The 27,866-nt window shown below is 45.7% G+C and overlaps 1 protein-coding gene across 1 annotated transcript in view; it reads right to left on the reverse strand.

Moving 5' to 3' along the window:
• ABCC12 (ATP binding cassette subfamily C member 12) overlaps positions 1–27,866 on the reverse strand; it is a 70,691-nt gene that overhangs the window by 18,528 nt on the left and 24,297 nt on the right. Inside the window, exons 8-18 of the mRNA XM_044922053.1 lie at positions 24,218–24,289; positions 21,757–21,881; positions 14,205–14,277; positions 12,337–12,540; positions 8,826–8,960; positions 8,636–8,717; positions 8,488–8,562; positions 5,511–5,600; positions 4,742–4,845; positions 2,629–2,826; positions 1,633–1,859 (exon numbers count right to left, since the gene is read on the reverse strand). Coding sequence (XP_044777988.1) covers positions 1,633–1,859; positions 2,629–2,826; positions 4,742–4,845; positions 5,511–5,600; positions 8,488–8,562; positions 8,636–8,717; positions 8,826–8,960; positions 12,337–12,540; positions 14,205–14,277; positions 21,757–21,881; positions 24,218–24,289 — 1,385 coding nt within the window. The remainder of the gene's footprint in view (positions 1–1,632; positions 1,860–2,628; positions 2,827–4,741; positions 4,846–5,510; positions 5,601–8,487; positions 8,563–8,635; positions 8,718–8,825; positions 8,961–12,336; positions 12,541–14,204; positions 14,278–21,756; positions 21,882–24,217; positions 24,290–27,866) is intronic.

The following is a 27,866-nucleotide window of genomic DNA, read 5'->3' on the forward strand; positions in this document are numbered from 1 at the left end:
ATGTAAGCCCACAGACTTGATTACCCAAACCGCTTCTCTTCCCATATCACCTGTATCTCTCTTCACGTCACTCCCTATCTTGGACCCATCCTTGGCCTCTCCCATCCCCCAACCCCAAAGACCATCTCAGAAATGGCTCCTAAATCCACCCCTCTTTTCTGTCCCCTACTGCTTCCGCCTGTCTCATCTCTCATTCAGACTCTACATTTCAAGGGTCTCTCATCCCATAGCCCTGGTCTTGATCTTTCTGTAGCTCCATCCATCCTCCACACTGGGGCCAAAGTGATATTTCTAAAACTCAGTTCTGAGTGTGGTGTCCCTGGATGAAAACAAACTTGCTTACAGGTGGAGGCAGGTCCAGGATTTGGGGCTGAATCCTTTACAATTTGGGGGACCCTCTTTGAGACCCTCAGTGTCCAGCCCAAAATTCGGCCCATCTAGGAGCATAATAAACATATTGTTGAGTTTTATGAAAACTCAAAGTTTCTATAACATTGTACAGCTGACCCTTGAACAGTGCAAGGATAGGGGCGCCAATCCCCCATGCAGTTGGAAATCTGCATATAACTTTTGACTCCCTAAAAACTTAACTACTAGTAGCCTACTGTAGACTGGAAGCCTTATCAATAACATAAATGTCGACTAACACATATTTTGTTATATGTATTAAATACTATATTCTTACAATAAAGTAAGCTAGAGAAAAGAAAGTCATTAAAAAAATCAAAAGGAAGAGAAAAACCATTTATAGTATGGTACTGTATTTATCAAAAAAAGAGTCCACGTATCAGTGGACATGAGCAGTTCAAACTCATGTTGTTCAAGGGTCAACTGTATTCCATTTTTAATTTATAAGCCACTTAGAGTCCTATAGTCTCATTTGATCCTCACAATAACGCCCCGGTTCATGTGCCAGGTGTACGTTTTAACGATTACCTTTAGGGATGAGGAAACAGGCTTGCCCCAAGGTCCTCCAGCTAGTTTTGCAGTAGGGCTGGGGGTCTGGTGCAAATTTCTCTGATTTCCAACCATCTGGCCTTACACAATACCGACCATGCTGCCCGCTGAGAGCTCCAGCTCACCCCAGCAACAGGGAAGAACTGGGTTCCTCGAGGGCTGGGGTCAATCCACCCTCCTGCTTCCCTCCAAGGTGGGTGAGGCAGTAGCAATGGGGCACAGCCTCAGCAGGACTCCCCAGTGCCTAGCTGCCTGAAGCTTTTCTCTAACCATATCAGCAGTTAGGGTGGGGGCTACTTCCCAAAGCTCAGAGTGACTAAGGACTGGTCTTCTCTCTCTTCTCCAGCAACAGGATGGCAGAGAGAGCTCCGTGACTGAGGACACAACAGCAAACAGACAGCAACCATGGTTACTAGTTTCCTGGCCTAGGACCACTGACTTAACCTTCCCAATCACGCCCACCTCTCAGGGTTACTCTGAGGCTAAAATGCCAGATGTATGCAAAGCACTGAGCATAGCACCTGGCATTTCATCGAGACTAAAAATCAATATGCTCCCACAGTCAGAGAAGACAGCAAGGATTCTGCATCACCTGATACTACCCCGTCATTGAGCAGAGTTAACCAAATACCTAAAGGTTTCATGTGCTCCTTTTTAAATAGTGCATCGACCTACCGTAAAAGAATGAAGAAGCCAACAGCAAGGCTGGCCAGGACTAAAAGGACAGCAGGAAACACAGCAGCCAATATCACAAGAATAAACAGCACCATAAAAAATTGCTGCAGAAAGTTCTCTGCGTGAAATGGCAGCCTCACATCCAGCTCGTCCATATCCTTGGAAAAACGGTTCATTAGCCTGCCAGTGGGAGTCGTGTCAAAGAAGCTCATTGGGCTCTTTAGGATCTGTGGATAAAATCAGAGAGTCCAAAATGAGGTGTGTGTTTAGGAAACACCGACCACTCTGCTGGGGCTGGGATACTTCGAGCAGCTTGAGCCTTTTTCCAGGGCCTAACACCGTGTCCCAGGCCATCTTGGGAAAGTGAGGGTGCACCCCATTCTTATGCCCCCCATGAATGAGAGTGTGGGAAAGATTCAGCCTGTGTGTGGAGCCCCAGGGAGAGCCCCCGCAGGTCAGGCCTCCCTCCAAACCTGGGATGCAGCCCGGGGTGCCTTGGGAGGAAGAGGGTATTTTGTGCCCAGGGGCAATAAAAAGCTAAGTTCCCCTGTGTCTCTCTGCCTAGTGTGAGCCACACCTGTGGGCTCCGGCCAGGGCCCTGGCAATAAAATAAATCAATAAAATAAATCAATTCTGCCTACTGCAGCAGTGGAATGAGGAGGTGGCCAGAAGCACTTCTGGAGGCCGTCTGTGGACTCGGGGCTCTTTGGAGCTGGTGATGGCCTGCTGGTCAGCACATGTCTGTTCCAGTGCAGTGTAGTGTCCTCAGGGAAACCTTCCTGACCGCCTTCACCTCCACCCCCAGTCTAGCCTGAGGGCCCCTGACACATCCCCACAGTCCCCGGAGTTTGCCTTCACAGTCAACAGTAGATACTGTAAGCCCCTTGAGCATGTGTCTGTGCCCAGAGCCCAGCACAGTGCCTGATGTGTCATAGGTGCTCAGTAAATGCTATTGACTCAACGACTGGAATTGCGTGCAGCCCCTGGGAGCGGTACCTTGTCAAACACGCGGTCGTGTAATGAAGAGGACGCCATCAGTGTGGTCTTGGTGAAGGTGAAACCTTTAATGACACTAAAGGTCAGCACAGACACCATGCTCCCTGCGTACACCCATTGGTACACGCGCTGCCCTGTGTCTGCCAGCACTGCACCCATCTCACACGCATTCTCGTTGCCCTGGGGCCCACAGGTCATCTTCGGAGAAAAACAAGAGAAGCACCAAGAATTGGTAAATTGTCAGGAAAGTGGGAACTGGCCAGAGGATCTTTCCGGAGAGAAGAAACAAAGGAGGTACATGATTGTGAAGAATGAACCAGGTAGTAAAATCAGGTCACTTCCCTTTGAGGACCTCTGCACTTTGCCTGGGTCCTCCTGCTGGGCTCCCTGCCGCCAAGGCACCTGACTTAAGAGGCTCGAGGCTCGGCACAGTCAGTGGGCAAGCAAAGCAGACAAACCAGGCAGGCATAGGGCAGCCAGATAACTTCTGTCCCAGAAGCGAACTATGCATCAGCGATGAGAGGTGATGTTGGGCCAGAAAGATTACAGAAGCACAGGAAATCTGGATTCCGTGAGGCTGGCTGAAGAGCCCTCAGGCAGCCCATACAGGACAGGATATCAACCCAACCCCACAGTCCCCTCCCTTTCCTTTTCTCAAGGAGCACCTTGGGGGGAACTGGTCCACTGCCCTGAAGTCCCTGGTAGGGCGGAGGGAGCCTGGTGAACCTCAGGGCTCTGAGAAGATTCAAGAAGACCACATGCGGCTCCATCCTGCTGCGGGGAGAACACACATTTCTGCTAGCACTTCTGGGGAGAGGCCATCTCCTCCTCCTGAGAAATTGGCAGCTTCATTTTTCTCTGAGCCATGTGCTGAAAGTCAAGACTGCCTTTGGGGAGCAAACAAGCATCTTTCTTTTAAATGCCATTTTGCTGATTACAGCAATAGTGGAAATGTAAACCAGAGGTGACAGCTGATGGATGAATATCCATAAAAGCAAAAGCATCCCTGGGGAGCTAATTGATGAAAGGCCCAGCTTGAGGCTTCACTGTGCATCAAGTTGTGCCCACAGTGTCTGGGGGCAGGGCAAATGCCTGGGTCTGCCATTACTGCTGCTGCTCAATTAGCCAATGGCACTAGCCCACTGGGGAAGCACCACACCTAGAGGGAGGTTCCATCCTGACCAGAAACTTTGGGCTCTCCAGGGAAAGAGCTCTTAATGAGCCAGGGAGAATCTGGGAGAATATTCTATAAATGGTGCTCTTCCTACACAGTGCAGAGCACCCACTGGCTTCTCCCCTTGGGAAAGCCCTCAGGAAGCTGTGCCAACTTCCAGGAGAGCTATGGTGCCCTCTCCCCAGCCCACATCTCCCCAGTGCCTTCCCACTTTTGTTGTCATAGCAACAGAACCATACCAAAATGTCATCTTGCAGATGGGCCCACACCATTCCCAGGGGCTCCAGGAAAGCTTAGAAACCATTGGCCAAAAGCTGGGAGAGTTTTTATCAAGCTCCAGCAAGAGCAGAATTATCAGTCCTTTCCAGGAGGGACCCTGGTCTAGAGGAGACCCTTGGGTGGCAGATACCTGGTGTCTCAGAAAGATACAGGGTAGCTCTGCAGCACAACCAGGAACTGAGTCTGGCTTTTGCATGTCCAGTTCCTGTAGAGGGACTTTGGAGGGCAGAGAGAGATGAAACCCTCTGACACCTGACAGTGTCAACAATAAGATGTCAGCTTCTGTTCAGAGGCAGGAAGATTAAAACCCATGCTAGGTTTCCCCGGCCCCTCCACGGCCATCCTCAGAGGTGCCTCACAATGGAGGCTTCAAGACTGACTCTATCCTACACAGGCATGACTCCACAGACATGCTGCATTTGCCTGGCACAATCACAGTCTTTTTAGTCAGTCCTTTAAAATCTGAAGGTGGCACATAAAAATCCAGATGCCCTGCCTGTCTTGCAAAACCAAAGGGAATTTCAGGAATTGAACTGTGCAGGAAACTGATCTCAACTTCATGGAAAGAGGCAGTGGGAGGTTCATTGTGTGGTGTTGGGTGCATTCATGCTCTGCGTCAGCAACTGACTCATCATTTTCCAATGCCAGAGGGAAACTCACCTGTGAGCCCTTGTCTAGCCAGAGACCCAGCCACCAATTGCTGAAAGCAGAGCTGCCGATCATCAGGAGGAAGAGGGACACAGCGAACAGAGAGAGGAGGTACCCTACAAGAGGAGAGGAGGGATCCAGGGGGTTACAAAGGAGGGGGCTACAGTGGGCCCAGCCCTGATAGAAAATTCAAAGCCTGCAGGAAGAGGGCCCCCACCCCTGGGAACTGCCTTTCAGGCTACTGTCACAAGTCTAGGCGTTGTGACCCTGAACCCTGAAGGGGACATGTGTTCCACCTGGTTGGAAAATGGGTCCAAATTGCCAATATATTGAAAAAAACTACCAATATGCACCTTAATAGAAGCAACTCAGTGTTCTTCAAAAAGAAACAAAAGCTCAGTCTTGCTGGGCTGAGACAGGGAATAAAACTGGAAGGTATTTTTGCATATCGAGATGGGGACCTTGCACTAAGGCAGGCCATGAGCAGACTGCTGCAGTGCTCAGTGAAAAGGCAGCGAGGTGCGGAAGAACCACGGCTGGTTCATGCTGCTGCTCACTCAGTTTCAATAGAGTCTGGCCGCTTTAATGGAGATAAAGGGTGATTCCATTTAAAAGGCTGTATTATCAGACTTCAGATGGAAAAAAAAAATAAAAGCATTGATAAATAGCTCTAGCATAAAAGGAGTAATTGTTAAGGAAATCATAAAATGTGAACCCAACAGTTTGAGAAAGGATTTTCTAATGCAAATTAAATCAAGAAACCCGTTGTTTTATATCGAACCTCCAGAAGCCTTAATGTACGTGTGATACGTTTTCCAGGCCACGGTTCCTTCCTGAGGAGATTCAGTCTGGACGAGCTGGTGCAGAGGAACTACGGAGACAGACACAAGTCCTGTGGCGCCTGCTGGCGGCCGGCGGGAGGGAGCCCAGTGGGAGGGAGCCCAGTGGGTCAGACACACCCCTCTTGCATATCCACACCCCCAACGGGGGCAGTTTCCACCCTTCCTTCCATTGTCCTACACTTTGAAATTCCCAACACATTTTTGCTCATGTTATTTGATTTGATCCTTATCACAGCCCTGTAAGGCAGGGGGCTTTCAGTATTTCCAGAAATATTTATGAAGCAACTACTATGTGCTCAGCCCTGGGATACAGGGGTTGTTTGGGTCTAGTTCTCCAGAAGTAGTTCCTAAGAGGGGGGTATGAATGCACGCAGTTTATTCAGGAGCTGTAGGGCATGGGAAAGGGAACAATAGAAAGCATCTCATCAAGCCAGCGAGCCCTGTGGGCAACTGGAGCTTAATCCTATGTAGAGAAGTGTCAGAGCCAGTGTGGAACACCCACGTCACAGGTTTTCACCTGACCAGACGGATAGAGGATATTTCTACAAATCCCACTGGACCCTGGGTGAGGGCTCCTCCCTGTGGGGCTTAATTCCCCAGCCCTTCTAGCTTAACCTGAGGCTGGCAGCTTGCAGAGAGAGCCCCCAGGCAAGAGAATACAGCTGGGAGTCCGGCTTCAGGCACTGAAGTGCTAAAGGCACCCACAGCAACTACTGAAGGGTGAACAAGAAGGAGGTGGCTCCTGTCTTCTCAGAGCTCATGCCTTGCAGAATAAACCCAGGGCATCCTCCTCAGTCAGCCGCTGCCTAGACTCCCGATCCCCTCCACAGGGCTGTTCCAAGTCCTCTCCACATTCCAAAGGGAAGGGAAAATGACTGTCAAGTTCTCATGGAAAGCACATCCAGAGGTTCAGGGATGCTGGGTCAAGCAGCTCCCAACAGTCAGAACTGAGTACTTGTCTCCTTCCTCTCCTTCACAGACAAGCATGAAAATGTCAGCTCCAAAGCAGAATCCTAAACCGTACATGGCTATTATAAACAGAGATAAATAGAGCTAGACCCAGGGGTCCCCCTGCGCGTGCGTGGGCTCTCTGCACCTTGCTCCAAGAGGAATAACCGTCACACCTCAAAGGTGCCATGAATAGAGCTACGATTATATCCTCTGCCTGGGAACCTTTGTGCTTCTTTGAAAGTGCTCAGCCTGACTTCCTCTCATTGTGTCTCTCTCTGGGCCTGCAAGATGAGGGAGATGCCTCAGTGGGTCGCCGGAGCCTAATGAAAGGCATCATGGAGCACAAAGGGAACTAGTCAAATCCCACTGTAGCCCACCAGCCCAGCCAGGAGCACTGATGATGCTCTTCAGCTTGCTGTGCTCTAGAAAATGCCCTGATGCAAGGTGTGGTGGGCACAGCTGCCTTTAACTGGCTCCCTTCCTATAGCTTTCAGAGCAGGTGATTTCACACGCTCAGTATCCCCTCCAGAGAAGTGGGGTGAGGAGAAAAAGAGGAGCAGGGTTTACTTTCTCCACAAGACCTCACATCCTAGGCAGCCTGGAGCTTTCCTGGGAAGGCATGGAAGAGATGGTGGATACCTCACTTCAGCCTTGGCCGCCTCCAGAGCGATAAAAATATGTTGTCTTTCCAAACGTGCATGCATTTGTCACAAGCACCATTAATGGTGCCAAATTTCATCGATTCAAAGACTCACATTTTTTTTTTCTCACATTTCAACATCTCTGAAATCAGGATGTGCCTTCCATTCGGTAGTATGCCATATCATCTAATTGGCAGAGATTTTTCTTTCTAAGTGGTACATAAAACGATGGTGATCTTAAAATGGATGCTATCTTAAATTTGATGAAATACACTGAGGTTTTTTTTTTTTTTTTTCAGCTACACATTATTGAGGAATAGAGCTCTAACTTGGAAAGCCACCAATGGCACTTTGAGGAAAGAGACAGTGGATCTGGATCCCTGCCCTCTCCGTGCCCAGCCCCACGGAAGGGCATAGAGTAGGTGCTCAACAAGTGTTGAACAGATATCGGGGTGGAAGGGAACAGTGTGCGGGGAGGAGAAGAGGGAGCTTGACGAGGCTGACCCACACCAGGCTTATCTTATCTCCCACATCTCTTCTCTCTGCCTTCCTGGAATTCCTTCCTGCCCTCAGCCTCAAAATCCTCCCCCTTCCCCACCTTCTCACCACAGTGCCCCCAGAAAATGTCTACATATCCTCGAAGGACTAGTCCCAAGGTTGCCACCTCTGTGAGGCCCTCCCTGACTTGTTAATGCCGACTCCAACTTCCCATTACCCTTATCCCAGTTTCCCAGGATTGTCCCCTTGAGTGTGTTGCCCACCCGACCATGAGGTCCTGAGATCTCATATTTTTGTCTATGCAGGCGAGTGTGGTGCCCAGCACATAGCAGAATCGTTAGTCCCCACCCAGTCTCTTCAGTGCTGCACATTCCTTTCTCAACGCTCCCCATAAAGAGTGTGACACATCTCTCTTGTGTGTGCTTTTGCTTCTAACCAATCTTTGTGCACTGCTTTGACCTCTCTAACTAATAACAATAATAACAACTGTTGAGAATTACTATACATCAGACACTGGACTAATCATTTTATGTGCAGTTTCTCATGTAATCTTTGCAAGAATTTATGAGGTTGGTTATTATCTCCCCATTTTATGGATTAAGAAACTAAGGTTCAGAGTGGACAAGTATCTTGTGCCAACTCATAAAACTAGTAAGTAGTTCAGCCAGAGTTTGGACTCAGGCAGTTGAACCCCAAGGCTCACATGACAGTAAGCTGTATTAATTCTAGCTGCCCCCAAAGGACTTACAATGTGCCTACATTTCTCTATCCAGAATGCTCAACAAATATTTAAGACTATATAACTGAGGGAACGAATAGCAAATACCTGTTATGTCTATAAATTCTGAGTCCGTTTCAGGTTCTTTTCCTTCATCTTTCCCATCTCCTGGAGCCAGAGCTAGGGTGAGAAATAAAGAGAGATCTGTGTCCGCTCATGAGCCACGGGCAATAAGAGAGGAGTGGTTCGAACTCGACTGTACCAGCATCTTCATCTCTCTCAGCGGGGCTCTCCTTAAGGGCTTCCACCATTGCTGCATTGTAAATGTGTTCAGGATCCTGGAGACAAAATGACAGTCCTTCTGAAAGTTACAGGACAGGACTTCTTCCAGGCTAGAGATTGAGAGGGAAGGACCCCATCTCTTACACCCAGGTGTAAAGAATTACCTTGAATTGCAACCCTCGGAGATTGTGAATCAGTTTTGCATAGCACCCTCTCTCCTCCATTAACTCCTTGTGGGTTCCCTTTTCACAAATCTCTCCATCTTCTAACAAAATGACTTCATCACAAGACTCCAAGAACTGCAAAGATATTAAAATGATCTACAGCGAACCTCTGCCTAGTAAGAGAAGAGTGCCATGCCAAACTACCTTCCAGTGGCATCCCAATCTCCTCCAGTACAGAGGTTCTCAACCTTGGCACTGTTGGCACTGAGGGCCAGATCATTCTTTGTTGTTGGGGCGGGGACAGGAGCTGTCTTGTGCATTGTAGGATATTTAGCAGCCTCCTCCTTCCCTCTACCCCCTAGTTGCCAGTAGCACCCCCTGACCCCAGTTGTGATAAGCAAAAATGTCCCCAGCTATTGACAAAAGCCCTCTAAAGGGCAAAATGGCCACCAGTTGAGAAGCACTGATCTAGTGCCTACTGGTGTCTTGAGTACAAAGGGGGCTTCTGGTTGTCACTTGAAACACTGTTCCCAAAATGAGCTGCCCTGCTAAGAAATCTGATCAGGGGGCAGTTGGGATTTGGAATATGAAACTGACAAGTTACTGCAAGACAAGATCTGGTGGAGACCTCAGCAATGACCTTCCTTTGGTATAACGTTACAAGCCCACCTCATCATCCTCATCTAGCCCAGGAGAAGCAGAACATGGAGCAGTCTCCGGCCACCAGGCCCTACTCCTCCCCTGACCACCCCCCACCACACCAGGAGTTTACCTGAGGAGTTTACACCAGCTTTATCTGTATGATAAAAATATAGCCACATTTTGCCCAAAGCACTTCTGTTTTTCTAATTTGAGTTCCCTTCATTTACATATCACTCCTGAGATCAAAGAGTTCTGCTAATAGGGCTTTCCTCTTACTTGAAACCAGATAGATTTCTCTCCATAGGATCAACCCATCTAAGAGCAGGAAGCCCCTCCTAGAGGAGCAAAATGCTGTGAGATTTAAGATGGGTCAGCCTAACGAAGCCTTTGCAATACAGGCCAGAGGTCTTCCCCTAAATTCGGGGTCCACTGATTCAAAGCTTGAGAGAAGCAGCTACATTTGGTCACTGCACTCCCGATGGGGTGTTGGGGGAATGAGGGTGGTGCCCAAAAGACCAGATGACAACAGTTTTGACAGCTTGAGCAGCTCCAGCCTTTCTGCCTCCCTTGGACTAATGACTCAGCTCCTTGTCCACTTTCCCAGATAGCTAAGCAGCAACAGCCTAGCTTTTAATGTCCAGTTGAGACACTTTCTGAGAGAAACTTTTTTCTGAAAATAACCTCTCTCCTTTATATAGCATCTTCTAGCTTTTCAAAGCCTCATCTTCAAAGTTTGGCTCTTATGTCTCAATCTCCCACAAGCCAGTAAAGGAAGTGGCAGCTTTGTTATCAGCCCATTCTCCAGATAGGGAAACTGAGGCACCAGTGTGGGGTATGTGGCAGCCTCACAGCCTTTTCTTCCTCTCTGGGGGCCCACATTCTAGCCCCAGAAGTTCCTGGTGAAGGCCCTCTGGCTAGTGAGCCCCCCAGTTCATGCCAGTGAGATCTGGCGTGATTTGAGCAGCTTTGTTCTGCAAACTCTCAAAATCTGACCCTGGGCTGGTTTTCAGTAGTGACCGCAGGCCTCATTTCATTTGTTTCCTCATGGAAAAGAAGAGCAATCGCCCAGCCCAAGCACTGGAAGCATCCGGATTGGCTGTGGGCCGGAGAGTAAAAGCAGTGGAACACTATTCTGGAAAAGCCCTGGGGCTTCCGTTCAGGGGCTCGGAGCCCCCTCCTCCCCAACAATGGACAGCTGGACTGAAACTCCAGTGCCATCTGGTGGCTGCTTGCATTTTTAAACACTCAAAGAAAGAGAAAATGACCTTGGTGAAAGGTAGACTCTTTGAAGAGACTTAGGCCTGGGGAAAAGATAGTTCTTGCCTGAGGTCATGCTTCTAGTCATCAAGGTTCAAAGACTGGACCAGGGCTGAGGAGACGATTCCCCTCAGTGAAGATTCCTGCAAAGACAACTATGACCCACAGTTGTCAGGGGCCAGAAGTCTCCCTCCAGATCCCCAGGACCCCTCAGGAGGACAGCCCTCCCCACTGCAGGGGGTCTCCAGGGCTTGGACCCTCACGGTGCAGAGCTGTGGTTACAACATTTAGCACCCTGGCTGGGCAAGAGCCCCTTCCCACTGACCTCATGGAGGTCCAGAAGAAATCCAACCTTCTCTTCCACTCTGATGCCTGGCCAGGAGAGTAACTTGTCGGCACCACACTGGATGCTTCCTGGAGGTGACCGAGCCCACTCGGAGGGAACCCAAAATTCAGATGCTTGGAACTTTCTGAGAACTCCAGTCTCCAGCAAAGAGATACAAGCTGGGGGCAAAACTACAGCAATGGGAAGGAATGGTTTTCCTGGGTCTTTAAGAAACTTCCCCCTCTTCAAGCTGGCCCTTCTGGCCACTGATAGAAGATCCTAGAAATGCTGGTTAGAGCACCCTGTAGCCATGGTGATCTCATCTGCCTCCCCCTCCCCTAGGTTGACTTACCCTTGCAAAGACCATGAGGTCTGCCTCTTACTCTCAGACCAGGCCCCTGTTGAATATTTTCCCCACAGGCAGCAGGAGAGGAGAGAAGATAGGACTTCTGCTCCAACAGTCCTCTCAATGCAGGTCAGTCCCATGGGATCTCTCCTCCAGCAGGAGATGCACACATGTATATACACACACATATACACACACACATACCCCACACCTATAGGGGCTCACCGTAGAGAGGGGAGATGGAGGCAGGGGGAAATCTGGTTTGTCTCAGGGTAGAGGGGAGTCTTGTATTCTACCAGGCATTCAGAACCCTTGATGAGGCTGACACTGCGAGAACTCTCCCCACCCTGCCCAATTCTCAAGCGCATTCAGGGCAAGCTTAGTAACTCCTCAGCAAGATTCATGTTCCTAAGCCTAAGATGGTGGCTCTGAGAAAGGAAGAGTCTTGCCTTAGCCCAAAAGCCCTGGTCTCTAGCCAAGGGCATCAGAGCCTCTTATCCCCCTCCCAGGCTCTCCTGTCCTCAGGCCCACCTAGCCCTTGCTGGAGGAAGGGTGGGGCCTGAATTGTTTGCTCCTGGCTTCCCACCTCCCCACAGTCAGTGGTCCAGAGCTGGAGGAAGTGGCCCATATCTACCCCATAGATACGGGTCATTTGCTTCTGGAGAGTCTATCCTCTGGTGGAAAAAAGACTTGGCCCCACTGAACCCAAATTTAGAACCAATAGAGGCTATGCCCAGAGAACAGTAGGCAGGGCTATGTGCAAGCTGGGATGACTGGGGAAAATCATGAATGTAACCTACACACCTTGCTCTCTCCATCCCCGACCCTGTCCAGGTGACGCCAGCCTTGGATGGGACAGGTTTAGGCAGAAGAGGAGACTCTGTGAGCATTAGGTGCCACACCCATCCTGTGACCTCATGAATCCTGCCAGTCCCAGTCACCTGCAGCTGATGGGTCACCAGGACGATTGTCTTCCCCCTGAGCGTCTTCTTAATGCACTCTTCAAAAACATGCTTCCCCACGTGGGCATCCACTGCTGACAGGGGGTCGTCCAGCAGGTAGATTTCATGGTTTGAGTAGACAGCACGGGCCAGACTGATCCTCTGCCGCTGCCCCCCAGAGAGGTTGAGGCCCCGCTCCCCAATCTGTAGACAGGAGCAATGTTACTGTCCATCTCTGGGCCCCATTCCCACCCTGCAGTCTTCAAGGGAACTAGAGCTTCTTGAATCTTCTCAAGACTCTTCTGCAGACTGATGATTACTACATTCCAGATCCTCCACCCTTCACAGGGACCCCCTGACTGCACTAGATGCCCTGGGAAGTGGAAGACTCACTTCTGTAGGAAACCTGGTGGGCAGTGGCAACTAGAGAAAAACTCCAATGTTGAGTGAGGGGGACCTGTCCTTCCAGTGCATAGCCCATAGAGACGGGCTATGTCTTGACCACTAACAGCAAAGGGAATTGTTGAGCAGAAAGCTCTGGGAGAGTGGACAAGTAAACAGGAGGGAGCAGAGCCTGGGAGAAAATGGATAAGGAGGCTCTCAATTTGCTTGCTTGTGGACCAACTCCCCACCTCCCCTAGAATCTCTAAGCTCTACAAAGACAGAAGGCATGTCTACTTTGTTTATCACTATATCCCTAAGGTCTGGCATCACACCTGACCCAGAGCAGGTGCTCAGTAAGTATTTGTAAGAAAGGATGAAAAGCTAGATAACCTCCTTTAGGTTATTCTGTCCAACTGACCCCAAAGTGAGCCCCCATTATGTTCAGCCAGGCATTGGGCTGAGCACAGGGGAAGGACACATGAAGCTGGACAAAAAAAGTCCCCTATCTACTGGGAGTTCACATATCAGCAGAAAGTGGAGGCATGGTCATGCACATAATAATAGTACAAAGCAGAATTTAACAATTGCCAACTGAGAAGCATAAGATATGTATTCTGGGGCAAATTACTGCAGACTGTGGGATTCAGGAAAGTCTCCCTCAAGGGGGTGGATTTGTGGTTGGAACTTGAAACGTGGTAACAATAGCAGGAACAGAGGTCTAGAGGCTGGAAGGCAAGTGCACACTTAGGCAGGTAGAGATGAGTAGAAGCAAACCCTGGGGAGGTGGGCCAGGGCTGCAGCAAGATGAATGCCAGGCCAGGATGGCTGTGGTGTCCATTTCCTTGACATAGGCACATTGAGGGCCCTAGCAGAGAAAGGCAATGTATTCCAAACTCGTCTTTCTTCAAGACTCTCTTTTGCTTTTGGGCAAAGTCGAAGACTAAGCAGAGGACACACTGGGATGGGGAAACAGGAAGATGGCATGGTGACCCCCTACCTTGGGTCACCTGAGTTGGCAGGCTCAACCCTGTGCCCAGGCAGCTTTTTGGACAAGCAGCTGGAAGCAATGTTTGGAGGGCAGAGTAAACGAGCCAAGAAGGGGCCCTTGAGACTCCAGCCACAATGCAGCATCCTTGGACCTCTCTGTTTGGAGGATAGAGCCAGTCCATAAGATATGGAAGCAGCTTCCACCAGAAACCTTCTCTAAGTTAACAGGCAGATTGGGAATGGCTCCAGAAGTGACCACACTGAACCCAACACAGGTAGAGTTGGTACCACATCTGTTGTAATATTCCCCCAGAATAAACCCAGATGGAGAATTCAGGATGGTAGAACTTGGCTTTTCCCATACTTCCCAGGACCTTTCTGTCTTCCAGGGCATCCAAATGTGAATGGAACCAGGGCCTGCCAGCCTCAACACTTTCAACCTGGACAGCCAGGCTGCCATGCTGCTGCAGTGCAACTGAGCTCCTAGCTCTGCTAACCTCAGTCAGGTCTCCATAAGGAAGGCTGCTCAGGTCCTCCTGAAGGGCACAGACTCGAACCGTGTGCTGATACCTGTGGACACAAACGACAGAAGTAAGCATGGTAACAAAAGACCCCATTGCCGGTATCACTGGGCTAAGGCAAGCAGTTGGCCAGTTGCTTCATCTTTGATGTCCAAAGCCTCCCCTTGACCCCTAGGCATTCCCCACACACCTGATGCAGAGTTGACTCAGGGATGGCTCCTTCCCTCACAGGCTTCCTGCCCTGAGGGGAAGATGATTCAATGACATGAAACTTCTGAAGGCAAAACTGGGGGCACCAACTGCTAGCATTGCTCTTGGAAGTCAGAGAAGGGAATGACCAGTGTGAGCTGAGATCAATGTAGGAGGCTTCCCAGAGGATGCAAGACCGTGAATGGAAGAAATGTGTGTGTATGGAGGGTTAACAGCAAGGTGCTGGGATGATTACTAATGATGACCTGACATCTGCTCCAGGATACTCCTCAATCCACCAGTCACTCCTACCAGGTTGGAAAGAGCAGGGCTTTCTCCCCCTGAGACACCTGAGTACGCTGGGCACAGAGGATACTGCCTGAAGAACAGAGGCCAAGCAGGAATAGGATCTCAGTGCCTTGGACCTCCTAGCTTCTTTGTTTTGTCCCTCAGCATGCCCACTGTCTAGCATTGGGCCAGTCTGTAGGGAGTCTAATGGGCAAAGCTCTAACCTACTCTCAGCAGCCATGCTCCTGGGATCAGCACCTCATCCTACAAAGGACAGCAAAGCTGGGAGACCCATGACCTACCAGGCATGACCCCAGTCTCACTCCCTGGGAACTTCGGACAGCAAGGGATCCAGGAAAGTCAATAAGTTAGTGGGTAGGAACTGGAAAATGCTCAGGCCTCAAGATATGGGAGAGTTTCATACCCTCCTCCCTGGGTTTTCTCTGTGCCTCATTCCCGCTCAGATGGCCCACATTGTAGATAGACTGTTTCCCAGGGCACCACAGTACACCATGTCACTGCTTCAGGGACTAGTTCCTGCTCTGAATTCCCTGATGTTCCTGGTGTCAGTTCAAGCTCATGCCCTATGCAAGGAGCAGCTGGTTCCCACCACTGGGCCCTAGGTTTCTGTCCCACTTGACAGGCTGCCTGCCTCCACAAGGGTTAATTAGTTGACTGATTAATTGATTGATTGATTAGCTGGTTGATATCAGCAGCATCATCAGCATCATTGGGGTCCTCTCTTCTCAATGCATGACAGTGGGCAAGCCTCACAACTCAGACTTTGCAGGACACACTCTTCCAATAAAAGGCACCAACAAGAGAGTGAGCAGGCAGATCATGGGTAGCTGCCCTTCAGGTGGCATGCTGACCCCTGGCAGAACTTAACGTCCTGGAACAGAAGTTGGACAGAGCCCTGAGCATCATGCCTATACACCAAATTTAGGAGTGGTATATATATGGTGGTTAAGACTGAGGGCTTTGGCAAGGTAGCAATATTTACATTAGACAAAATAGACTTAAAAGCAAAGACTGTAACAAGAGACAAAGAAGGGTATTACATAATGATAAAGGGATCAATCCAACTAGAGGATATAACAATTGTAAATGTCTATGCATCCAACATTGGAGCACCTAAATACATAAAGCAAATATTAATGAATATAAAGAGAGAAGGTGATGGTATTACAATAATAGTAAAAGACTTTAACACCCCATGTACATCAATGGATAGATCATCTAGGCAGAAAATCAATAAGAAAAGTGTCTTTGAATGATGCATTTGACCGGATGGACATAAGAGATATATAAAGGACATCCCATCCAAAAATAAGAAAATACATTATTTTCAAGCACACGTGAACCATTCTCAGAATACATTGCATATTAGGCCACAGAACAATCCTTAATAATTTAAAAAGACTGAAATCATAGCACAAATCTTTTCTAATCACAACAGTAATAAAACTAGAAATCAATCACAAGAAAAAAAACTGGGAAAAACACAAACACATGGAGTCTAAACAACATGATACTTAACAACCAATGGGTCAATGAAGCAATCAAAGAAGAAATAAAAAAATATATGGAGACAGATACATGGTTCAGCATCTTTGGGACACAACAAAAGTAGTTCTAACAGGGAAACATAGTGATACAGGCCTACCTAAGAAACAAGAAAAAGCTGAAATAAACAATCTAACCTTACACTTAAAGTAACTAGAAAAAGAAAAACAAAGCCCAAGAGGAGTAGAAGGAAAAGATAATAAAAATCAGAACAGAAATAAATGACATAGAGATGAAAACAAATCAGAAAAAAAATTAATGAAACCAAGAGTTGATTCTTTGAAAAGATAAATAAAATTGATAAACACTTAGCCAGATTCGCCAAGAAAAAGAAAGGACCCAAAAAAATAAAATCAGAAATGAAATGAAGTAACAACTGACACCACAGAAATACAAAAGATTGTAAGAGAATACTATAAAAATTATATGACAACAAACTGGGTAACCTAGAAGAAATGGATACTTTTCTAGAAACATACAATCTTCAAAACTGAATCAAGGAGAAAAAGAAAATTTTGACAGACCAATTACTAGTAACAAAATTAAATCAGTAATAATGATAATAATAATAATAATGACCACCTACTGAAAAATAAAAGTCCAGGACCAGATAGATTCACAGGTGAATTCTACCAAACATTTAAGAAGAGTTAATACCTATTCTCCTCAAACTATCCTAAAAAATAGAAGAGGAAGGAAAGCTTCCAAATACATTCTATGAAGCCAGCAGTACCCTGATATCAAAACCAGACAAAGACACTATAAAAGAAAAGAAAACTATAGGCCAATATCCCTGATGAATATAGATGCCCAAATCCTCAGAATATTAGCAAACCCCATTTAACAATACATTAAAAGGATCATTCACCATGATCAAGTGGGATTTATTCTGGGGATGCAAGGATGGTTCAATATTTGCAAATCAATCAACATGGTACATCACATCAACAAAATGAAGGCTAAAAATCATATGATCATTTCATTAGATGCAGAAAAAGCATTTGACAAAATTCAACACTGTTCAAATAAAAAAAAAAGTCCCAACAAACTAGGTTTAGAGGGAATATACCTCAACATAATAAAGGCCATATGAAAAATCCACACCTAATATCATACTCAATGGTGAAAAACAGAGATTTTCCTCTAAGATCAGGAATGAGACAAGGATATCCACTTTTGCCACTTTTATCTGACATAATACTGGAAGTTCTAGACACAGCAATCAGACAAGAAAATAAATGAGGTATTCATATTGGCAGAGAAGAAGTTAAACTGTCATTATTTGTAGATGACATGATACTACACATAGAAAATCTTAAAAACCCTGCCAAAAAACTACTAGAAGTAACAAATGAGTTCTGTGAAGTTGCAGGATACAAAATTAATACCCAGAAATTGGTAACATTTCTATACGCTCATAACGAAGTAGCAGAAAGAGAAATTAAGAAAACAGTTCTATTTACAATGGCACCAAAGAAAATAATAAAATACCTAAGAATAAACTTAACCAAGGAGATGAAAGTTCTGTACTCTGAAAACTATAAAACACTGATGAAAGAAACTGAAGATGACACAAATAAATGGAAAGATATACAGTGCTCATAAATTGGAAGAATTAAAAATGTCCACATTATCCAAAGCAATCTATAGATTCAATGCAATCCCTATCAAAATGCCAATAGCATTTTTCACAGAACTAGAACAAATGATACTAAAATTTGTATCTTTGTATACAAAAGATGCCAAGTAGCCAAAGCAACCTTGAGAAAGAAAAAAAAGCTGGAGGTATCACAAGTCCAGATTTTAAGATATACTACAAAGTTATAGTAATCAAAACAGTATGGTATTGGCACAAAAATAGACACATAGATCAAAGGAACAAAATGGAGAGCTCAGAAATAAACCCATACTTAAATGGTCACTTAATCTATGACAAAGGAGGCAAAAATATACAATGGGAAAAGACAATCTCTTCAATAAACAGTGCTGAGGGGTGCCTGGGTGGCTGTTGGTTAAGCGTATGCTTTCGGCTCAGGTCATGATCCCAGGATCCTGGGATTGACCCCGCATCGGGCTCCCTGCCAGCTGGGAGTCTGCTTCTCCCTCTGCTCCTCAGCCCACTCATGCTCTCTCTCTCCCTCTCTCTCTCTCACTCACTCTCTCAAATAAATAAATAAAATCTTTTTTAAAAAAATGGTACTGAGAAAACCGGACAGCTGTGTGCAGAAGAATGAAACTGGGTCAATTTATAATACCATACACAAAAATAAACTCCAAATGGATTAGACCTAAATGTGAGAACTAAGGCCATAAAAATCCTAGAAGAGAACACAGGCAGTAATTTCTCTGATATTGGCTGTAGCAACATTTTTTTAGATATGTCTCCTAAGGCAAGAGAAACAAAAGCAAAAATAAATTATTGGGACTACATCAAAATAAAAAACTTTTGGGGGCACCTAGGTGGCTCAGTCAGTCAAGCATCCAACTCTTGATCTCAGCTCAGGTCTTGATCTCAGGGCCATGAATTTGGACCCACTAATAAACAAACAAACAAATAAATAACTTTTGCACAGCAAAGGAAACCATCAACAAAACAAAAAGGCAACCTACTGAATGGGAGAAGGTATCTGCAAATGACACATCCAATAAAGGGCTAATATCCAAAATATATAAAGAACTTACACAGCTCAATACCAAAAAAAAAAAAAAAAACTGATTAAAAAATAGGCAGAGGACCTGAATAGATATTTTTCTAAAAAAGACATACAGATGGCCAACAGACATATAAAAAGATGTTCAATATCATTAATCATCAGGAAAATCAAAACCATAATGAGATATCACCTTACACCTGTCAGAATGGCTAAAATCAAAAAGGCAAGAAATAACAAGTGTTGGAGAGGATATGCATAAAAAGGGACCCTCATACACTGTTGGTGGGAATGTAAATTGGTGCAGCCACTCAGAAAAATAGTATAAAGTTTCCTCAAAAATTAAAAAATAGAAATACCATATGATCTAGTGATTCCACTATGGGGTATTTACCCATAGAAAACAAAGACACTAATTGGAAAAGATATACGCACACCTATGTTTATTGCAGCATTATTTACAATAGCCAAGATATGGAAGCAACCTAAGTGTCCATTGATGGATGAATGGATAAGGAAAATGTGATAAGTGTGTATGTGTGTGTGTGCGCGTGTGCACGCGCATGGTGTGTAATGGAATATTACATGACCTTAAAAAAGGATGAGATCATGCCATTTGCAACAACACGGATGGGCCTAGAGGATATTATACTAAATGAAATAAGGCAGACTAAGAAAGACAAACACCATATGGTTTCACTTATATATGCAATTTAAAAAAAACAAATGAACAAACAAACAAAAACCAGAGTCAGACCCATAAATACAGAGAACAAATTGATGGTTGCAGGTGGGGGAAGGGAGTGGGCAAAATGGGTGAAGGGGGTTGGTGGGAGGTACAGGCTTCCAGTTATAGAATGAGTAAGTCATGGGGATGAAAGGTACAACACAGGGTATCTAGTCAATGATACTGTAATAGAGTTGTATGGTAACTGATGGTAGCTACACTTGGGGTGAGCACAGCATAACATATAGAGAAACTGAATCACTATGTTGTACACCTGAAACTAGTGTAACATTGTGTGTCAAATACACTCAAATAAAAAAACTTTTTTAAAAGACCAGGGGCTTTGGAATCAGAACAATCTGTGTTTGAATCCAGCTGGGTAACCTTGGACAAGTGAATGTACCTCCCTGATCCTCACCCTCCCCTCTATAAATTGGGCTAATAACTCTCATTGGGTTTTGAGAAGGAAATAAGAACACATGTGTAGAGCCATTAGCACTGCAAATTCTCCATCAGTGGTGGTTACTATTAATATTATTACCTTTGTCAATCTTTAACTATGAGATGCAGATTGCTCAGCACCTCTTCATTCTTTTGCCATCCCCACCCCCCTTCTTAACTTTCCTCCTACACTCCTGCTTCCTGTGGCGTGAGAGCCACGATGGTCACCCTAGAGATGCCACACACAAAGGGTGCCTTGATCTACTCTACCAGACCCAATTCAAGCACCACATTCTCTTCCTTCTCATGATCTCTGCTGCCTCTGAATAATCCAACAGGACCTCCTGACACTTGGCACATTCCTTCTTGGTGCACTGTTATTTCTGTACATCTCTTACTGCCCCTTCCAGACTTGTAACACCTCAGGGGCAAAGATACATCTGAGCCACGCTTCTTTCCCCCATCATCCTGCATGAGCCTGAAAACTGCAGGTATTTGGTAAATATGTGCCCTGACATTCTGCCTGATAAAGATAGGAATCCTTCCTCCTAGCTGGCTACCGCAGAAAGAAAAACCATTCCAGGTGGGGTGGGGAGGAGGCCAGGAAACGCTGAGCAGAGCAGTTTAGCTGGTGCCAAGGAGTCCTGCACTGATCAGACCTTCCTGCCGCTCTTGGGCCTCCTGGCAATAGGATGTCATGGCCAGGGAAGAGGAAGGGAAGTAATAGACCTCTTGCTGGGAACCCACATGCTGGCCAGTGTCAGCCAGCAAGGACAGTTTGTGGGTTCAGACAATAAAATATGACAGTCAAGACTATCACTGGGGAGCTGACAGCCAAATTTTAAAAAAAAAACAACTCCATTGGTCTTTACTTCAGCATCGTGGAGCTTGGGGAGGCTTCAGGGGGAGCCAGATGTCAGGAAGCTCCAGTGAGAACAAATGATGTTGGCCTGGTATTCAAGACTCAACCCCTGCCATTTAATAGCCTTGACCTTGGGCAGGTCAACTCCCCTTCTGAGCTTCAGCCTCCTCATCTGTAAAATGGGGATATGATGCCAGGATCTCCCTAAATAGGTGTTTATAGAACTCTAATGAGAGAATGTACATGGCAGCATACTAAATCCAGGAAGGATCATAGAAAGCTATTACTTTCCAGTGCTTAAAATAATGGTCCAAACTGTATCCAAAAATTATGACTTGAAATTTGTTTTTCTTCCATTAGATCATTTTCGGTATATTAATGGCAATATATCCTTATAGATGTGATGTCAGTTAATAATTTCAGGGGTGATTAATTTGCATACCTGCTGCTCATGATTTCAAGCAGTTTTGGTTACTTGGCCTAAAGCAAAATTCCCAGATATATCTTCCTCCAATCAGACAACATATGCACTGTTACAGAAAACCTCAGAACATATGCTACTCTGCACTGGGAATGAAGTGCCAATTTCATCCATTTCTCAGAGTGTGATCACAGGTCTGCAGAAAGCACCTCTCCTGAACTCTTGGGTCAGGAAGAGAAAAACCAACACCCATTTGGATCTGATGAATGTTTAATCAGAATTCATTAAAGAAACCCACTGAGCAAGCATTACAAATGACATCAGCATCTATAGCAGAAGGTATCAAATATCAAAGTGCCTCATCGTTTCAAAGTTAATATTACCTTTGATGATCATACTTTTCTCCAAATAGTATGTTTTCTCTCACATTTCCATGAAAGATCCATGCTTGCTGGGAAACATAGGCCACAGTCCCATTGACTGCCACGATCCCTTGCTGTAACTGCATCTGGAGCAAAATACCAGAATACCTTCAGAAGCTAAACCTCACAAACTTCTCTTCAGGGGCCCACTAAGCCCTTGCCACCCACTTATTCCATGAACATTATTTATGATGGTGCAAGAGCGTCAAGAAGATGTCTTAACCCACACTGCAAAGCACAACCATATAGTCTGATGGTCGCAAAGTCAAAAATCTATACGCGGCCAGGCAGGAATGTCACAAAAGAGGCAGCGGTGAGTTCTACTATAGGCTGGAGAGGCTGCATGACACCTCCGTACAACCAGAACAAGATGCCCTCTGAGGGAACCCATCACAAAGGTTCCCTTTTCCTCCAAGTGCACCAGCTGGATCCCACCCTCCTCAGCCAGGCTCCAGGGGCAGGATATAGCCTGCATGGCTGTGAAGGGTGGTCCTGGTATGCCCTGTCTCAAGGAAGCAGCCTGTACATTTGGTTCAGGGCCTGGTACAAGGATTCAGGCTTGGTGCAGCCAGAATTTCTCATTCTTCAACAGGAGTGGAAAATCCAGTTTCATGTGGCACATCAAGCAGTCCAATTAAAAACTTGCATGGGCTCTAGTGTGTGACCCTGAGTACATAAGTTCACTTAAGATGATCCCACATGGTGGGCATCTAACAGGTAATAGTGGACACTAGTGATGATACCCTGTTCAAAGCTTTCAGGAGGCAGGATTTGTGAGAGATGGCATGGTGCTCAGGGCTGATGTAGCAGCGGCAGTATGTCATGGACAGGGAAGGAAGATAGCCAAGGTCGAAGGATGTGATGCCATTTCACCTCAGGAATGGTCCAAGGGACAGAGAACATTAGACTTGGAGAAGAGAAAATGATAATGACGATAATGGTAATAAATATAGCTAAATGAATAAAGTATATGCCCGGCACAGGGTTAAGTACATACAAAATGCTGACGAGTCACCACGACTCTCCCTGGGAATTACCCTATAACTATTATATACATTATCTTGTGGAATCCTCACCATGACCCTCCTAACCCCCATTTTACAGATGAAGACACCAAGGTTGAGAGAGGCTCAGTTACTTATGCAAGGTTAAACAGTGAGCATGAGGCTGAGACAGGTGGTAAACATAGGCAGTCTGGAGCCCGCTCATCAGTCACCCTGCTGCCTCTATCCCAGTGACTACGGTGAGGCATCTAATCTCACCACTGTCACATGGGAGATAGATTCTATTTTCTCTGAGAGATTCCAAAGGAGCAGATCAAAGGGCAGAAGTTAAAAAGAGGTAAACTTTACTTCCATATACATCAAAACTCTCCAAAGAGGGAACTGAACTCCCCATTGCTGGAGATATGTGAGCAGAGTTGGCTCAGCTCTTAGGGCATGCTGTGGAGAGACTCCTGTTATTAAGTAAAGAATTGGGATGGGTCACCTGTAACATGCCTGCTGACTCTAGGGTTATGACAGAGATACACACACAGAATCCTAGAGCATAAGGGACCTCAGGAGCTCACCTAATTCTGCCCCCACCTCCTTCAGACAGGGAAGGAGTTATCAGTCTTTCTAGAAATGAGTTAACTGAGGCCAAAAGAAGTCACTCTAGTCTAGTGGGCTCTTCTGAGCCAGTGTCCTTGTTTTTTCAGAGGTGCCTCCTTTCCCTACTACAGGCATCCAAACTTCTCTTTAGGAACAGCAGGGTGGGGAGAAAGAGGACTTAATATTCATTCATTTGGGATGAGAAACAATATCAGTTTAGAGCCCTGTGAATACAGTAAATGGCTTGGCTATTTTGCTGGGGTCACACAGCTAGAAGTAGCAAAGGACAAAAAAACCTGGGCTCTTCCCTCTTCCTACCACAAGGTCTGCAGAGAAGTTGAGGGCAAATTATTGTTTTAGTTGATGCATGCATTCAGCCACTCCATCAAAGAAGCTTTGACTGAGCCAGTGTGGTCTGGGAAGACACTGGAGATATGGAGATGGACATGGGGAAAAACACATCTAGAGACATGGTGAGTCATAGGTTCCTCAGTTCTTCCCTGCCAAGCCACCTTGCTGGCCTTTTTAATCAGGATGGCCCAAGTCATGGGAAACACCATGTACTTAATGACTTGTCTCAAGGAAACAGTCATTGTTTAACACATGTCCTTAGGAGGTAAACCTAAGGGTGTATGTAAAGCTCAGCACCACCTGGAAAAGGGGCATGGAGCTACTGAGCACATTAACCTCCTGGAAATCACTATTAACTGTGTGCACAGCATCCAATGCTGTCGAGCCCAGCTGCTGGGTCCACTGTTCTCAAAGGGCCCCAGACGTGGCAGGTGGGGACCATTTGACTGTCATGTCAGTGCTCCATCTTCGCAGCTTACCTGTCCTAGGAGAGCTGCAATGAGGGAGCTCTTTCCACTTCCAACATTCCCGCATATTCCCAAGACCTTCCCCTACCAGAGAAACAGAAAAAAAGACACAGTCATTCCACCAGTTCTTAGAGGGTCTTGGGCCAAAGGTGTTGCCCACAAACTGTGCTGGCCAGGCCAGGTGATGACCAAGGGGTCACTGCTGGCTCTAAGAGGTGGCAGTTACAGCCTCACACCCCAAACCTGAAACACAGCCTGGGAGGAGGCAGGAACCTAAGTCTTAATTAAGTGCTTTCCTTGGCACAGCACAGCAGAGTGCCCGGAGGACTTCCAGAAATCATGGACAAGCACTGATGCGAAACAGCCTTGTGCTGGTCTGGGACACACAGGCCCCGGACATGAGGATTGTCCCCTGCCCACACTCCAGGAAAGCAAATCTAATAGAAGTTAAAAGCTGTACAACCCAGGGGGACAAGGACAGCCTTTGAAATACAGAGAGCCTAGTGTTTTCCAAAAGTCATTTTTAAAGTATCCTTCCACCATACCAAAGCGTAACCTGAAATTACTGAGCAGCTATGCTATTCCAACACATGGGGTTTGTGGATTATTCTACAGCTACAGATCTATTAATTCAACCACAAATCATTGTAAGAGACTGCTATGTGCCAGGTGCTCTTCTGGACACTAGCAAAAACACAATACAGTAATGTACATGACAGACAACAGTTTGGCTCTGCCCACAAGGAGCTTACGTTTTAGTTGGGGGGCACTGACAGTCAACAAGATAAGTAAGTAAAATATGGAGAATGTCAAGTACATGCCACAGAAACACATAAAGCAGAGAGGAGATAGGGAGATGAGAGTGGAGGGAAACTTACTGGAAAAGTAAACGTCTTAGCTTGAGTTCTCCCAGAAACAGGCCCTGAATCAAAGATTTGAGTGAAAGTAGTTTGTTTGGGAGGTACCATGGGAAGGGGAAGGTGGCCCATCAAGGGTGTACTATTATATCAGCTCCCATGAGAGGCAAGTGAAGTTCAATCCTGCTGGGAAATTCTGGGAAACTGAGGATTGTTCTATGTCCCCAATGGCTGAGGGAGTTGGGGATAAATAGCCAATAGTCAGTGCTTGAGAGTGGCTCCCTTGGCTGTGGATGTCCTGCTGTTTTGGGGGAGGTGGAGAGGGCCCCCAGGCACAGACACAGATCCAGCAGTTGGAAGATGGCCAGGACACATGGATGGCTCACTGACAGTATCTGCTACAGGCACCATTTGAGTAAGACCTGAAGGAGGTGAAGAAGTGAGCCATATAGATATCTGGGCGGAAACAACTGCAGGCAGAGCAAGAGTCCATTATGGAAACTTTTGGGCAGACATGTGCCCACTCTTGTGTTCAAGCAAATACTGTAATGCTGCAATTGGAACATCTAAGAGCATTCTCATTAAGACTTGCTCTCTGTGATCCCTTAGAGCAAAGATGCCCATCATGGAGCTAAATATGTCTCCCTTCCCACCTGAGATAGACCAGAAGGGTCCTGTCTGCCACACCCAGCATGTGAAGATTGCTTCTTGTCATCACAAATTTCATTGACAAGTCTTTATGGAAGACCAGGCATCATGGTAGGCATTGGGGATAATGCCTAAAAGCAACATAGACCAGAAAGGAACACAGACAATATACAGTAACAGTCTCCTTATAGGTAATACAGTGGCACTAAATCCCTAACTTTCAAGAGTTACCCTGAATGTAAATGGGCTAAATGCCCCAATCAAAAGACACAGGCTATCAGATTGGATAAAAAAACAAGACCCATCGATATGCTGTCTGCAAGAGACTCATTTTAGACCCAAAGACAGCCCCAGATTGAAAATGAAGGGGTGGAAAACCATTTACCATGCTAATGGACACCAAAAGAGAGCTGGGGTGGCAATCCTTATATCAGATAAATTAGATTTTAAACCAAAGACTGTAATAAGAGATGAGGAAGGACACTATAACCTACTTAAAGGGTCTATCTAACAAGAAGATCTAGCAATTGTAAATATCTATGCCCCTAACATGGGAGTAGCCAATATGAGGCAATTAATGGCCAAGAAACACATCAACAACAATACAATAATAGTGAGGGACTTTAACATCCCCCTCACTGAAATGGACAGATCATCTAAGCAAAAGATCAACAAGGAAATAAAGACTTTAAATGACACACTGAACCAAATGGACTTCACAGACATATTCAGAACATTCCATCCCAAAGCAATGGAATACACATTCTTCTCTAGTGCCCATGGAACATTCTCCAGAATAGATCACATCCTGGGTCACAAATCAGGTCTCAACTGGTGCCAAAAGATTGGGATCATGCCCTGCCTATTTTCAGACCACAATGCTTTGAAACTAGAACTCAGTCACAAGAGGAAAGTCGGAAAGAACTCAAACACATGGAGGCTAAAGAGCATCCTACTAAAGAATGAATGGGTCAACCAGGAAATTAAAGAAAATTAAAAAAATTCATGGAAACAAATGAAAATGAAAACACAACTGTTCAAAGTCTTTGGGATGCAGCAAAGGCAATCCTAAGAGGAAAGTATATAGCAATACAAGCCTTTCCCAAGAAACAAGAAAGATCTCAAATACACAACCTAACCCTACACCTAAAGGAGCTGGAGAAAGAACAGCAAATAAAGCCTAAACCCGGCAGGAGAAGAGAAATAATAAAGATCAGAGCAGAAATCAATGAAATAGAAACCAAGAGAACAGTAGAACAGACCAATGAAAATAGGAACTGGTTCTTTGAAAGAATTAACAAGATTGATAAACCCCTGGACAGACTTATCAAAAAGAAAAGAGAAATGACTCAGATCAACAAAATCATGAATGAAAGAGGAGAGATCACAACCAACACCAAAGAAATAAAACAATTATAAGAACATATTATGAGCAACACTATGCCAGCAAATTAGATAACCTGGAAGAAATGGAGGCATTCCTAGAGATGTATCAACTACCAAAACTGAACCAGGAAGAAATAGAAAACCTGAACAGACCTATAACCACTAAGGAAATTGAACTAGTCATCAAAAATCTCCCAACAAACAAAAGCCCAGGGCCAGATGGCTTCCCAGGGGAATTCTACCAAACATTTAAAGAAGAATTAACACGTATTCTTCTGAAACTGTTCCAAAAAATAGAAATGGAAGGAAAACTTCCAAACTCATTTTATGAGGCCAGCATTACCTTGAACCCCAAACCAGACAAAGACCCCATCAAAAAGCAGAATTACAGACCAATATCCTTGATCAACGTGGATGCAAAAATGCTCACCAAAATACTAGCCAATAGGATCCAACAGTACATTAAAAGGATTATTCACCACGACCAAGTGGGATTTATCCCTGGGCTGCATGGTTGGTTCAACATCTGCAAATCAATCAATGTGATACAATACATTAATAAAAGAAGAACAAGAACCATATGATCCTCTCAATAGATGCAGAAAAAGCATTTGACAAAGTACAGCATCCTTTCTTGATCAAAACTCTTCAGAGTATAGGCATAGAGGGTACATACCTCAATATCATAAAAGCCATCTATGAAAAACCTACAGCGAATATCATTCTCAATGGGGAAAAACTGAGAGCTTTCCCCCTAAGGTCAGGAACAC

Source organism: Neomonachus schauinslandi, chromosome 16, assembly GCF_002201575.2.
Source record: "Neomonachus schauinslandi chromosome 16, ASM220157v2, whole genome shotgun sequence".
Taxonomy (NCBI): Eukaryota; Metazoa; Chordata; class Mammalia; order Carnivora; family Phocidae; genus Neomonachus; species Neomonachus schauinslandi.